This window comes from Lygodium microphyllum, chromosome 1 (genome assembly GCF_053477565.2).
Source record: "Lygodium microphyllum isolate KBCC chromosome 1, Lygodium_microphyllum_v1.1.10, whole genome shotgun sequence".
Taxonomy (NCBI): Eukaryota; Viridiplantae; Streptophyta; class Polypodiopsida; order Schizaeales; family Lygodiaceae; genus Lygodium; species Lygodium microphyllum.
In genome coordinates this window covers 105,025,074-105,041,417 of record NC_141135.1, presented here as the reverse complement: position 1 = coordinate 105,041,417, position 16,344 = coordinate 105,025,074, and the positions used below count along the sequence as shown (strand labels likewise).

The 16,344-nt window shown below is 42.2% G+C and overlaps 1 protein-coding gene across 2 annotated transcripts in view; it reads right to left on the bottom strand.

The window, feature by feature from the left end:
• Positions 1 to 16,344, bottom strand: part of LOC148041491 (MBOAT (membrane bound O-acyl transferase) family protein) — a 295,547-nt gene that overhangs the window by 139,838 nt on the left and 139,365 nt on the right. For both annotated transcript variants that reach the window (XM_087680155.1, XM_087680163.1), the window contains 2 exons: positions 7,652 to 7,728; positions 7,483 to 7,542 (listed from right to left, as the gene is read on the bottom strand). In XM_087680155.1, the coding sequence (XP_087536281.1) occupies positions 7,483 to 7,542; positions 7,652 to 7,728 (137 nt within the window). The remainder of the gene's footprint in view (positions 1 to 7,482; positions 7,543 to 7,651; positions 7,729 to 16,344) is intronic.

The window sequence follows — 16,344 nt, the reverse complement described above, 5'->3', positions numbered from 1 at the left end:
AGCAATGCCCTTTTTCGAGACCACGTGACCTAGGATACATCCATGCTTTACCCAAAAGTGGCAATTTAAGGGGTGATTTAGTTAGATACCATATTGTCTACACCATTCAAAGACTATGCAGAGTTTGTTTAGGTGTTGCTCCCAACTAGAATGAACACACGGATCATCAACAAATACTTCCATCCACTTTCTAAGCATATCCTTGAAAATAGCACACATAAGACATTGAGAGGTAGCAGGTGCATTAGTTAGCCCAAATGGCATGACTATGTAAGCAAACCATAGAAACAGGGAACGGCTGTTCCGACCTGTAGGAACGGCCTAACGCGTTCCAAACCCTCCAAGGAGGTGAGATGACCAGCGAACGTTCCCTGCCCTTCCCTACCGTTCCCTGTTTGGAACAGCCGTTCCAGGCCTGTTGACCGAAAATTGATGTTTTTTCCGGTTTTTTCTTTTTGCTTGGGTCACACTCCTACCACATGTTCACCCATCTCCGTTACCTAATGTGTACACACTAATCTCTCTCTCTCTCTCTCTCTCTCTCTCTCTCTCTAGTTGAAGATTCAAAGTGTCATGACAACCCACAAGCTAATTAGGAGTCCATGCAAAGTTTAAATTTGATGCATTAATCAACTCTTGCAAATCACAATCAAATTTCAGCCTATCCTCAATTCCAAGGTATTCATCAATTTATATTGTCTAATTTCAAGGAAAATTGAGATAATTAGGGCAATTCAAGGCAAGTTGGAGCTATGGGGGCAATCGAGTCAATTTTGGGACATTTGGGTCAATTTCAAGCATTGAGGGGTATTGAGGCAATTAGAGGGACATTCTTTGGGGCAATTTGGGTCATACAGGGCATATTTGGGGCACTTAAGACATGTGCCATTCCACCCATTCCCATTCCCTGACCTTGGACATTCCCCCCGTTCCAAGGGGTCCCATTCTCATTTCCGTTCCCCGTTCCATGTAACTATGAGGCAAACACACCCCATTTTGTTGCAAAAGCCATTTTATGCTTGTCATCCAAGTTCAGTTGCACTTGGTTATAGCCCAATCAGCTATCCAAGAAACTGTAGGCCTCCTTCCCTGCCAATCTCTCAAGCATGTGCTCAATGTATGGTAATGGATAATTATCTCTCTTTGTCACTGAGTAGACCATTTTGTAATTCACGCACACTTCAATCTTCCCATTCTTCTTTAGGACAATTACTATGGGTGATATCCAATCCATGTGCTCAATCTTGTTAATGAATCCGACATTCAACAACTTGTCTATTTCCTCTTTCATAGCGTGAGTATGCTTTCGATTCATTGCGTATGGTCTTTGTTTGATTGGTGTTGCATTGGGGGTCATAGGAATGTTGTGAGTCACAATACTCGGATCAATTCCTTTCAATTTTTCTAAGGACCAAGTGAATACATCTACATACTCTCATAAGAGATTAATGAGATTGGCCTCCTCTTGCTCAGTTAAGTCGTCGGCTATGTACAGGGGTCAAGGCTTGTCTCCTTCCCTTGCCAAGTTAACTTCCTTAACTTTAGGGGGTCCTTCAATGGGTTCACTAACCTGTCCTACTCGTTTGGCTCCTACTAACACCACTATGCAATCGCCCTTCTTATACTTAGTGAAGCATTTGGATAAGTCATGTGGTTTCTTTTGTCGTTCATCTTCTGAGCACTTGGATTGTTTCCTTCTCTCTTTCTTGAGTCTCTTGCGCCTCAAATAGACCAAGAGATCCCCTTTGGTGCATTTCGTCTTAGGTGGTCGTGGAATTTCTCGATCACTCTCAGAGCTAAACTCACAGCCTTCACTAGAAGGGGTTTCCCCTGGCGGTCATAGCTCCAAGACTGATTTCACTCTAAGCAGTGATGTTGTGCCTGATTGAACTAATCCAGCTCGCTCATAGTCCACTACATCCAGGTGCTCTAGCTAGGTACGATCACAATTTGCCTTAATGACTCCTCTTTCCACTCTAAAAGCACTAGCCTCTTGGGGTTTAGAGTCCACTCTTATCTACTCACTCACTCATCCATTTGTGTCGTACTCTATGGTCTCAGCTTCTTCTTCACTTTCCTCACCATTGGAACAGCAATCTTCATACTCATCATCCGAATCCTCTTACTGATATTGTTCATCTCTCCCATGGTTCACATTCGTAGGACTTTTCTCATCCATAATGAGGGCCTAGTTGTACAATAGATTTAGGTCATGCACCTTAGTCCATTGCCACTCCGGATTCTCTATGAGATCCTTAAGAGGTTAAAGTTTGCAGCTGGATTACCAGATAGCTCTCTGGTCACGTACTCAAGATTTCTATGGAGTTCAAGTTTATTAGTTGGTACATGGTAGGTTGAGTCTGATGTCCACTCCCTTTCATTGTGAATATAGCTGTGTCATGTCTCCTGTTTAAGTTGGATCCTAGGGGGGCATCTCATGCCCCTTCCAAAATATAATGCTCCTATGGTTTTTCTAATGCCCACGGCTTGTAGTACCCTTTTGTATAGGCATGTACCAAAAATATGCTTCACCAAATCCTTTTCAACAAGATCTATCTTGTGAACATTTAGAATAATGATAGAAGCACATAGCACTTTTGAAAAGGCCTTCAAGATAGAAAGTTGAGTTGTCCATCTGGGATGAATGTTGCATGGACAATGGCTATGTTACAAGTTGGGACCCGATCAATATAGTACCCTACGGAGGCATCCTTTCCAAACACTCCCCGGCCCTTCTAGTGACTTGCAAAATCATCAATGTCAAGCATGGCCTACATTGACATGAAGTTAGCTCAAAATAGTATACACAATAAAACCAAGTGTCTACATGTACTATTGATACACTTACTTCTTGCTCAACATCAATAGCAACCTTTAATGATTTGGTCAAATCCACATTTGACCTGGACCCGTTGATTCGGGACTTGCTGCTCTTCCAAGGGCACATGTCCTGCTACCAAACTAGTTTGCACTGCTTTAAACTCTTGGGCGTTGGCTGTGGCGGAGTGCTGCGCCAAGTTGATGGCATCCCAAAGAGCTATAAGTACATCTTCTATGTCTTCAAGCTTGGGATTGTTGTACTCCATATGCAAATCATTTAACACAAGGGGAAAGTTATTGACAATTGCCAAGATCGACAACGCCTCATCCTCCCTCACTCCAAAAACTTTCTTTACATCATGGAAAAACACAAATTCTTTGTCATCAATGAAGACTTCGCTCATATTGCCTCTGCAAATGTTTGCATTGATGGTAGAGGGTGCGTCCTCTTGCTCACCTGAGTCACTTTCCAAGGTGTTGTCCACAACAACTATAGCTATATCAACCATAAGGTCTAAAGTTTTGGCCTCTTCTATAGTCTCAGCTTCCTCTCTGGTGTTGTCCACTAGTGAAGGTTTTTGGTTTATTTCTTTTCACATTTATTCTAATCCATGTTGTACAATTGAGACTTGACTCAAGTCCCCCCAAAAGATTCTGGCCTTGCCTTGAATTTGAAAACTACGCTCTCCAAAATTCCCCTGGGCTGGTTATGACTGAGAAGACTGAAAGTACCACTGCTGGTTATTCTCTTGCTACTTTTGAAGATCAATACTTCTTCTTCAAACTCAATCTCTACAGCAAACTAAGTGCTTTACCTTTGCATTTCAATATCCAGCCATCTGGCATAAATAAAAGATAGAAGAAAAGAACATTTCATCCTGCCTCACTACCACAAGGGAGCTCCATAAAGATTCATTCCTTCTGAAGTCAAGAAATCTTCCATGTCTACAACAGCTACAACAAAAGCTGAACTCTTTTTCTATTTTCTCCCTATAGCTGTACCATCAAGTGTTTTCAAAATAGGCCTCTCTAGAGCAGTTTTTTCTTTGTTTTTCATATTTTCCATTGGCTGGTTTTCTCCAAAAAAGAATATTTACACCTGTCATGCATGCAACAAGAGCCTTATACCTTAGTCCAGATACCTTACATAATTCCACTCAATTTATTCTAAACACGTGTTTCGTACAAGGCTGGAGCATGACTTTATTCACTGGCCTCATCTCTGTACATCATTTACATCTCTATTGACACCTAGTGTTCTATTCCGGGGTGAAGATTTTTCCTCCACCAATGTTATCACACAGTCAACTTTTAGTTGATCCTACTGCTGCCTGCCCCATCTAACACTCATCCAGCCTCACTGAGCTGCATTTGCTCCTGCCAAACATCTTCGGAGGCTATTTGTTGCAATTCAGGATCTGTCAAATACGACACACTCTCTAGCTCAGACTCTCTCCCTTGGTCCTTGAGACACGAGAGTTCAAGAGTCAGTATTCACTTTGCATAGTGAGTCTGTTGCATTGAGCATTGTATTCATTTATCATTCATTCATTCACATTCTGTGTTCATTGTCTCTGAGTTACCCTAACCCTAACCATGTTCTTTATCAGTCTATACTTTGTCATACAATTGTGTTTGTTCTCTATAGACGATTGTTTCTTTACATTGGGATGTATGGATGTCCCTATAGCTGAGGATACACAGTAAGAACAGCAAAGTGCAGCAGCAGTCTGATGTTTGGAGCAGGCCAGGCAAGAGTGCAGCCACCAGCAAGATGAAAACCAACAACAGGAGCAGAGGGACATCAAAGTGCAGTCATGTGGAGGCTATTCGGGAGAAAGGCAGGCTGTCCAGCATTGTTGCAGCAGAAAGCACAGGTGACAGCAATGGAAATGCAGGCACCAGGAATGTAGGCTGCAGGAAAAGATGTCACCACCAGCTGAATGATGGTGTCAACATCAGCAGGTCACCAGGCAGTAGGTGCTGATGACATTGAAGGGATGGTGCAAATGCTAATGATGGCAATGGTGATGATGATGGCAAGGGCTGGTAATGGCAATTGGTGAGAATGAGCATTTGGGATCAAAGAGCGACCTGCCCATGATCCCCTTGTATACAACTTTTTGAACCAGTTTGTCTACCAAATACTCTTGAATTCTGTGCATTGAATAAGTTTTGTCTAGAGAATGTTTTGAGATTGCACAAGAACCAAGAGAAATTAACCCATGAATTGATATTAACTTCTAGACTAATTCTAAGTAGTCAACACAAGATCCACCAGGGTCTAACCATGAAAAAAGCAACCACCTTGTATATTACCAACCATAGACACTTCTACAGGAGGTAATGCTATTACAAGTAGAGGTGCAAGCTTAGAGGATGATCTACCCTTAAAAATGCCCAGCATTGTGTTATGAAGTATGGCTGAGGGGATGCTACAGGGGTCCTCCTGCCCTCACCAAGAGGAGACATAGAACAGAACACCAGAGTATCACCCCGTTAGAGGTTTTAGCCCAGCAACAGTTCAGCTTCATGAGAAAGGAAAAGAGTGAAAATCGAGAGAAATAATGCGCACAAAAGAGACAAAGTGCTCCTTAGACCGCACAATGATTAATAATCAGATCACAAAGCATTATCTTACAGGCCTTGGGTTCCATCCAACTCTTTGATCTTTGTTTAAGTAGGGAAATATACAGGTTGTTCATACCTAATGCACCTATCTGAAATACTTTTTTCCTCCCAAGAAAAGAAGTTTCTATGAATGACACCTCATAAGAAACCCTGAGGTAAAATACAAAGCATAAAAAGCCTTGTAAGGAACTACTAAGTGCATAAATGCAATGGTTGAGTGAACAATTAATATTGGCCTATAAAGCCAGACCATGTGTGGCAATAAGTGAAAAAAGGTGTCAGACTATGTCCACATAAAAACATCTCTCCTCTTCCACTCAATGTCACCCTACAATCAGTCTATCCCACATCCTTGGGAAAATATGGATAGGCTTTTTGTCCAAATCTGAGAGACTCTCTATAGTGGAGGCATCCTATGGGACAATGGAATGACTACAACTCTCAGTCCAATAGACCAAGCAATTATGGTAGCAGACAGTGCCTCTCAATCCACTTTCACTACAAGTAATCCTGTGTGGGAATCCTGCTCAAGTGCTAGCCATCGATGAGAAATGAGTTGCTCCCTTGAAAATCCTCGTATCCACATGTTGGGCCTCTGTCAGATGACTGAGCATACGACACCAAACATGGATGCAATAGCTATGGAGAGGTGTAGTCAAGCAATGTCTCATGCTTAAGATCCTTTATTACAAAGAAAAGAAATATTCCCAATACAAGAGGCTCAAAGGCACAAGGTCCTTGGAAACAGCATAGGGTCCTTGGGCTCACTTCAAAAGCTGTGGAAACTAATTACACCAACCCCTCTCAATACTGATTTGAATTTTTTATGTTGCTTGGTTTTTCACAACGGATAAAATCCCTCAATTGCAGAAAGCCCCATGGAAGATCACCAACACCCAAGATTGGAAAAGCCACGAGCTGCCATCAGATTTCCACAGCTGGCTCAAAAATTGAGCCACCTTGCTTTTGGATATAGCCTGCCACATATCACACACAGATGATGACCACCCTGGCCTAGGGAGGCATGGTGCAGAGGTGGCTGTGAACTTCAATGTTTCAACTCTCTCTTGCTGGTTCACCCCCATGAAATGGCAATCTAACTAAAACATAGCCTTTGGCTGCTTCAACACACCTTTCTCTGCCACAATTTAGGAAAATGAAGCTCCCCAGAAAGTCACCTGGGTACGTAAGGATAATGCTAGACACCCACATAAGGGCTGAGAGAGGCTAATGTGGGGTGCTTGGTTCATGCACACTGTGCTCTGATACCATGACAGAAATGAGAAAGCACAAGCACACAACCCAGAGCAATGGTAATCATTGGACAAGACCTACACGTTAGGTGATTCAATGGTAATCACTATATACCACAAGTGTGAGATGATGTGTTGTCATATGATGATTGTAGACCTGTGGTCTAACTAATGGGTAGGGCATAAAGTTTCCCAACACCCAGAAAGGAAAGTGGTCATCAAAGAAAGAGCTGAACATATGAGGTGGATAACAGATCTTCAAATGTTCCTCACCATATTTTTCCCAATCAGCTAAAAGCAATTAGAATGCAGCCCTAATCAATGTACTTAGTAGAACTGCCCAAGTTTTCAATTGCTTCCAATAAGAAGGTCCACTCACACATACAAGCTTCAGCATAGACCACCAATTGCAGTATTTTGTCAATACCCACAACTGTCCATCCTCCATATGCCCATAGCATCAGAAGAGTTAGTCACTTCACCTCCAGGACTTTTGAGTCTCCTATCAGGAAAATGGCCTATACATCTTAAAGCTCCAATTCTTAAAAATAACTGCATACAAGCAATCATTCATGTCAAGTTTACATGCCAGATTGAAAAATGATTCCCTCCAAAACATGATCCCACTCTGGTAGATTAAAGGCTTATCACAGCAGGCTCTAAGACTGAGTGGGAAAGAGCCCATCTGGGAAGATGCAAAGCATTAAAATAATTAAAATAGATTTAAGAATAACTTCAACAAGTATGTAAATAGGATTGGTTCATGGGAAGCGGCTACCTGCCTGGTCAAATAGCACGGAACTCCAGAGTTGCAAACCTCACAGATTTTGCTATGCTTCTGAGTACACAAGGCCCATCCAACCATGTTACAAAACTTCAAAAGATGGCGAGGATGGGTGACTATATGACTTGCCATCTAATTCAGCAGCTAGGATAAACACACAAACCTCCCAATTGACTGTTGATGGTTGAGATATGCAAGTCCAATGATAATCCAAGCCAAAGCTAACCATGCGTAACATAACTGCAAAGGTAACATTCAACAAGACTGATCATTACATCTTATATTTTTTGTATCAGTTGTGGCAAAATTACCTATTTTTCAGCTTGAAACTCAACGTACAAAAAACATCAGCAAGCAGAAGAATCACAATTTGTTTTTGACTATGATTATAAGCCCAACATGCTTACGCCCTAGATTATCAATATGCCATAAACTTTTAGGCTTATGTAAGTATAAAGATTCATTAGGTACAACATAGAACGACATAGAAGGAAGCTTGCATTAAGTTCCTTTTCATATTTGTGTCATCCATAATCATCCCCTTATTTACAAAGTGCCTCACGGATGACAGGAGTTTACAGGCATGAAAGGAGGTTTCTTGTAGTGCACCCAAACTAAACATAAGATGGAGGATAAGTCTGTGCATATTTCAGAGTGTGCCATTGACAAGTGGCAAGATTCGAAAATGCACTCATTGCTTTAAACTGAAATCACTCACAATGTGTCATTAGAGAAGTAGCAAGGTGCCAAATTGCATCCCTACTTTAAGCTGGAGTCTTTCCCATCGAGACCACCCATGAATAATTCATAAGTGTAGTGGCCATTATGGCAGACTCCTACATTATGCAGTTGATACATATGTTAACAAGGCAGACTTATATCCATCTCGACAGTGTGTATTTGGCAGCAGCATGCACGATGTTCACACCTGCAGGAGACATGATCTACAAAAAAGAAAAAAAGGGCAGGGCAGCATCTATAAGTCATATTGTTGCCTCTTGACTACCAGCATTGTAATACTGCACATGTGTCATAAAGTAATATGCAGCATTATGGCAAGCAAGATATGGGCACCTAGACTTCAATCTTCCATGCTTTTGAAGAAGTACAATGTGGTGCTTGTTTGCCTAAACTACAGCCTCTGTGAGGCATATATGCAGAGGAAAAGCATTACCAACAATAGATTCACATTTGTAAAGGTAAGGTGTACTGCAGCTGGTACACAGTGCAATATCAGGTCCCTTGCCAGAAACCTTTAGGCGGATCTAAGCATCATGTGACATCTGTTCATGACTTCTCATGCTTTAGCTGGCTAGTGGACATCAAGGAGAAGAAGATATTCTCATAAATAGCAAGAGATTGCCATTTCCAATACTACATGGGTGTAAAGAAAAGGTATATTGCAGCTAAACTTTGGGAAGATGTGAACATATTGTGACATTTATTCATGACTTTACTTGCTATGACAGTCATCAAGAACAAGGGAATATTGGTGTGTTTAAGCAATGGGTACCAAGGACTAAAAAGAGACTCGAAAGTGGTTGAAGATACTCTGAACTGATCAACAAGTTAAATACATGTCCAAACCCATGAAGGCTTAGACACAAGAGAAAGCATTATACATCAGTTCACAGAACAATAAACTGCTCAGAACAGTGTGGCTGACAGAAGAAACATGGTACTGATACAGATGCATAATGTCCCATTTGACAGTCTTAAATATGGCAAGGTCTTGCATGAAAACAGATATGTGAACAGGATACTTATTTGAATCCACTACTCAGAGATTTCTTTATTTATTTAATTCCTTAAAACCTTTGGGAGAAATCAACAAAAAAAATCATTTAAAGGGATGGGGAGAAATCCAAAATGATAATAATAATACCTTCAGGGAACATGAATCCAAAATAAGCTGAAAGCAAGCTAAATGCAAATAGCAACTCACAAAGCTAGGGAGAACAAGGCTAATAGTGAGCAGCAAGAATGTGGGGGTGGTAAAAAGGCCTATAAAAAAACACTCGTCTAGAAATAACAAACACAATCGCACCACAAAGCACATACTGATCAAGAACATAGTTAGGGGGCAACTCAGAAACAATGAACACTGAAGAAGATAATGAATAATGAATGTTGAATATATATATACAATGCTCAATGCACCAACCACACTATGCAAAGGTGAAATACGGACCCCCGAACTCCTATCTCAAGGATGAGGTAGAGTGTATGAGCTCAGGACTGTGTTGTACTCTGATGCATCCTGAAATGCAATAGACAGCTTCCATGCTCTGGCAGCAGCAAGTGCAGCTCTGTGATGGCCAGACAAAGTCAGGCCGTAGGAATGCAATTTTCACCTTCTGGCTGTGTTTGATCAGATTTTGTCCTCTTGCAGCAGTTATTTTGTGATCAGCTTGTCTACAATGCATGTGAACTCCCATCAGTGCAGTCGGTGCTGTGATTTGGTTGTATTCTCTCTCTCTCCTCCTCTTCTTTCCTTTATTTTGTCTTCCTATCCTATCTAGATGGATTCCCCCTTGCTGTTTACTCAAGACAAACTTGACGGCCCTGATTACCGAAAATGGAGGGCTGTTATGAAAGCATGGTTTGTGCAAAAGCGGTGACAATATGTTGTTTTTGTAGCTTTTGAGCATCCTAAGCACCCCACTCCTCTTCCAGCTCAACAAGGGCAACTATGAAGAAGTTGGACTCACATGGGATACCCATGGTGCCCATGCAATTCTGCTCTTCACTGCATCTCTAAAGAAGTTCTTCCGATGGTCAACTCCTACACGACTACTTCAGCGATATGGGCGAAGCTTCAACTATTGTACAAGGCTCCTTTGACTGTGCGTGCAATTACCCTTGATGCTTAGCTCCAACAAATGAAGTTTAAGCCAAAGGATACTATCCTGTCGTTCTTGCTTCACGTTACGCAAATACAGGACCAACTTCAACACATGAAATCCACCTTTCCAGAGGCTCACCTTGTGGGGACTATGCTCTAGAAGCTCCCTCTAGAGTTTGAGGGAGTGGCCAATGCTTTGGGGGCCCGGACGTCCTTGACATCAATGATTTTTACCCATATGTCCTCCATGCTGCTTGAGCATGATGCATCTTTGCAGTGACAAGGGTGGCTTCCCTCAAAATACGGTGGCTCCAATGAGGCCTTTACAACTTCAAAGAGGGGCAATAGAAAGAAGAAGTTGAAAGCCCAATGTTAGGACATTTGTGCAGCGATTGCAAGCAATTAGCGACTTTGAGGAAGGAGGAGGAGAAGAAGAAGCAGTAGGATATAAACTCTTCTGCCAAGTCATTCCCCTCCTCCTCTTCAGTCTAGGGAGGTACAATCATCCCTCACAACTCTCCAATGCCAAAGAGGGAGTGTGAGGGTAGTGAGGTGAGGCAAGTGAGCCTCATCTATATAAGTATACAAGTGCACATTTCCAAAATGGGATTTCCCCGACGCATGTTTGGTAGTTTTTGACATCCTAGGGTTGGGATTGACTTCCAAGTTCATGATGGACTCTTACTTGACAAACAGCAAGCTTAGCTCCTAGTCTGAGCTCACATGAGGGACACTTTGGCACTCTTACCCCAAAGGCGGGGAATCCATGTCCAAATATGCTCAGAGGCATTGTTGCCAATTATGGTGCGTAATTTGGGATTTTATGCTGCCCAACCAGCATTAAATGCTGACCAGCCTAATGCTTTTAGTAGCATTCTTCCAACCTATTCATTCAGGCTTCTCCTCTAAATTCATTCATTCATCATCTTGCAGATCCAGTGCGTACCCTCTGGAGAGAGGGAGCTGGTGCCAATGTCCACACAGCCAATGAGGCTGTATGTGACTATCTCGTATTTGGTACATGGATTCCATTTCCCAAGCACGTTTCTATGTTCTCTTCTTTTGCACTATTCTTGTGTTTTGTCCTCATGCTTTCATAGCTATGCCCATTTTTGACAAGATGGTCAAATAGCAAGCTTAAAACAGCTACCAATTGATGGAGAAGGCTAGACAACAGGTGTCTAATGATAGACAACAATGGGCAGTAGCTTCAACTAAGATATCCTCCGTGCACGGGGTGTGGACAGCAAAGATATGGCATGCAAGTGGCATAGCACGCACTCCATTTATAGATGAGGAACCAACCCGAAAAAGGGAAGTTTGCTTATGGGACACTGATACTATTAGCAGATAAGTCAGCTCATGAGTGGGTCCGACAGCATGTCTATTTATGGGCTGAACACTGTGTAGTGACGAGTTAGGCACAGAGATCTAGACATGTAGTCGTTACGCGCAGTGAGAGACAGAGAGAGTGAGATAGAGCCCAATCAAGACTGAGCACGTTTGTAGGTACAATGGCGATAGTGTACCTTTAGGTTTTTTAGATAGATATATATGTGTAAGTACAAGTGCTAAGGGTGTGTTCACACCCAAGCACATTTAAAGGCACGAGACCTTTATTCCCAACAACCTCCCACCTAAAGGCAATGTACCTGAAGAGGAGAAAAGAATCAGCTAAGTCTAAGTATGTACAAAGCTGAAATACATATGTCTATCCAACTCCCATCATCTGTCGGCAAAGAGCAAATAGCTCTGCTGGTGGAAGACCCTTCGTGAGGTCTGCAGGGTTATCATCTGTATGCACTTTGACAAGCTCAATGCTCTTGTTGTCAAGTACATCTCTAATGAAGTGGTACTTCACATGTATGTGCTTTGTCTTTGCATGAAAGACAGGATTCCGTGCTAGCATGATAGCACTTTGACTATCACAATGGAGAATAGGTAACTCTAAGATACCAAGCTCTGCCACCAGACGTGAAAGCCATAAAGCCTCTTTGCATGCCTCAGTGGCACCCACATACTCTGCCTCTGCATTAGACAATGCAACATACTTTTGTAGCCTGGAGATCCAAGAGATTGCTCCTCCTGTGAAAGTAAACACATACCCAAAAGTGGACTTCCTTCAATCCACATGACCAGCATAGTCTACATCCGTAAAGCCAACAACATATATCTTCTCCTTTCCAAAGCAGATGCACAACTCCTTTGAACCTTTGAGGTATCTCATAATACCTTTCATTGCATCCCAATGCTTCTTGCCAAGGGTTGCCATGTATCTGCTAACCACTCCCACTGCAAAGGCAATGTCAAGACGTGTAGCAACCATAGCATACATCAAACTACCAACAATTGAAGCATATGGTATCTTTACCCTTTCAGCCTTCTCATCATCAGATGTAGGATTGTCCTTTGAACTAAGTTCACATATGGAGGCAATGGAACCCCAATTGTTTTCCGCCCCTCCATATTGAAACACTGCAAAACTTTGGAGATATACTCCTTCTCAGATAGATAGAGTAAGTCTTTTGATCTATCTTTGAGTATTCGCATGCCAAGAATGTGATTTGCATCACCAAGATCCTTCATGTCAAAGCTGCCATGAAGACTTTGCTTCAATGAATCCAAGGCATGAGTATCCCTACCAGCAATCAGCATATCATCAACATACAAAACCAAGATAATCAGGCTACCATCTGCTGCCTTCTTGGTGTACAAGCAGTGCTTCACTTGACTTCTATAAAAGCCTTGGGACTGCATGAATGTATCAAACTTATGAGACCATTCTCTTAGTGCTTCTTTCAGCCCATACAAACTCCTTTTGAGTTTACATACCATCTTTTCTTTCCCTTGTTCAACAAACTCTTCACACTGCTGCATATATATGTCTTCATGCAGATCACCATGTAAAAACGCAGTCTTTACATCCATCTGTATGAGCTTTATATCCTCAACTGCAACCAAGCCCAAAATGGTTCTCAATGTAGTTATCTTGACTATAGGAGACAAAATCTCATCAAGGTCAATTCCATGCTCCTGCTTGTATCCCTTTGCAACCAATCTTGCTTTGTCCTTTGGTGAGGAACCAAAAGTGATCTTCATCTTGTAAACCCACTTGCATGGAAGGATTTTTTGTCCTTTAGGCAGCTACACCAAGTCCCAAGTGCCATTTTTCTCAAGAGATTCCATCTCTGACAACATGGCTCTATACCATTTCTTATTGTCCTGTCTGTCCATTGCTTCCTTGAAGCAAGACGGTTCACCACAATCTATCAACATGACATAATCAACCACATTATTTGCACCAGGAACAAATCTGTCACGTTGTCTAGTAGCCCTAGACGATTTTCTAACCCAATGGTCATTGTTTGCTGGCTATTCCTGTAAATTTCCATTTTTAGCATGTTGTCCTGGCATTTCAGCCTGCAAATCAGCATTAACAGCTTGTTGTCTTGGCTATTCCTGCACATGCTGTACAATCACAGCATTTACAAGTTCAATTACAGCAGATATTTGCTGCTGTACAGCGGGCACATTATGCTGTCCAAAAGGTATTTCTTCCCAGAATACAACCCTACAGACCTCCTCACTCCTTTTGGGCTGTTTGTGCATACGATCTTCCCGGAAAATAACATCATTGCTGCGTATTACTTTCCTTTTCTCGAGATCCCATAATCTATACCCAATTTCACCCTCATTACCATATCCTAGGAAAATGCATTTACAAGACTTCGGCTCAAGTTCGCTGCGTTTTTCTTTACGAATGTGCACAAAAGCCTCACAGCCAAACACTTTTAAGTGAGCATATGAAGGTGGCTTGCTCGACCACGCTTCTTGGGAAAGAAAGTCCCCTCCCCCCACCCCAAAGACCTGTTTGGTGGCTGATTAATTAAGTGAACAGCTATCATAACAGCCTCTGCCCAAAAACCATGGGATAATGCAACATGAGACAGTATCATACGAACCTTATCCTGTATGGTCCAATTTGTATGCTCTGCAACTCCATTTTGGGGCGGATTATGAGGGGTAGTGAGCTCTCTCTTTATCCCTTTGCTGTCACAAAATGCTTGAAAGGCCTTGGACACGTATTCCCTACCATTGTCACAGCAAAGACACTTAAGTGTTTTATCTGTTTGATTTTCAGCCAAAGCCAAGAATTTTTTAAACTTGTTAAGCACTTCATCCTTGCTACGAATAGGGTAAACCCATACTTTCCCTGTAGCATCATCGACAAAGGTGACAAAATATTTCTTTCCCCCTAAAGATAATCCTGGCATTTGACATACATCCGAATGTACTAACTCTAGAGGAGAAGATTTCAAAGAAAGAGACTTTTTGTGAGACGTCTCTGCATGTTTGCCATAAATACAATGATCACGATGCTCAAAATCAGCATAACGAAGACAAGGCAAGTAACCCAAACGAGAAAGCACTTTCATTCATATTTAACTCATGTGTTCCAACCGGCCATGCCACAAAGAAACGCTTGGTTGCTCGATCACGGCAACAACATGGTCACACACACTAGATACATGAAGTGGATACAACGTATCACTCTTGCAACCTCTGGCAATAACCCTAGATCCCTTACAGAACTTCCATTTTCCATCACCAAAGGTGGTATGAAAACCATCATCATCTAGCTGCCCTGTGCTAATCAAGCTCTTCTTGAGCTGAGGTACATGCCGTACATGCTGATGTGTAAAGACAGAGCCATGCTGAAACTGTAACTACACACTGCCAATACCTGAAATGTCACATGCATAGTTGTCCCCAAGATGGACAACACCATGTCGACCCCCTATATAGGCGGAGAACCACTCACGATGAGGGGTGACATGAAAGGAAGCACCTGAATCGAGAATCCAGGTATGCATGTCATCATCTTTATCTGCAAGTAAAGCATGTGCGCCAAAATGTGAAGGGACAAAGAATACATCACTCCCACTATCACTGTCATGAGTGACTACATTCACCTCTTTAATTTTTACACTGCTCTTCTTAGGCTGATTATCCTTCTTCTCTTCCTTGCTATCATCTGTCTTCTTGCCTTTTCCTTTCTCTTTCTTCCATTTGTAGCAATCACGTTTGAAGTGACCCTTCTTGCCACAATGATGACATTCACCATCTTTGTCACGTGATTTACTGCGTCCCTTGCTATCATATTTTCCCTTTTGTTGTGACGTCTACCCGCCTGCTCGCGCTTGTCGCCCAGTCGTCCAATCGTTGCACGTCAGTTGGTGTTCGTAACGCCCACTAGTCCACGTCAACTACTGCCCGTCGTTTGTCGACCTATCCCACCCCTTGCGACACCTGCAACTGTTGCAACTGCTCCTGTCGAGCCTGCCTATGACACTTCCTACTCGCCTGCGACTACCCTCGATGCCTGCAGCTCACTACTTGCTCGTCTATCATGCTCAAACTCTGAGAGGCACGAATACCTCAACCGCAACTCTAATACTAGTTTATAGTGACGGGTTAGGGGCGGAAATCTAGACAGATAGTCGTTACGTGAAGTGAGAGACGGAGAGAGTGAGATAGAGCAGAGTCGAGAGTGAGTACGTTTGTAAGTACAATGACGATAGTGTACCTTTAGGTTTTTTAGATAGATATATGTGTGTAAGTACAAGTGCTAAGGGGTGTGTTCACACCCGAGCACATTTAAAGGCACGAGGCCTTTGTTCCCAACACACTATAGGATATTTTAGGTGTTTTTTTATGCTCATCATTTTGATGATTTGGGGCATTTATTGCTGGCCAACTGCATTATGATTGTGGCCGATCTATTTATTTCTTGACATTATTTTATGCTTATATATCACAAAAGTAGATGCAGGGATGGAAGCGTGGAAAATTGTTGTAATAGACTGCTGAACACAAGAGAGAAAAGAAAATAGAAACATTGCAAAAGAAAGAAGAGCATTGCACAAAGAGCTCCCAAGAAAAGAGATGCCCAAGAAATAGAATCCATATAGCAAGACATGAGACAATACAGAACCAACATGAGTCATCGG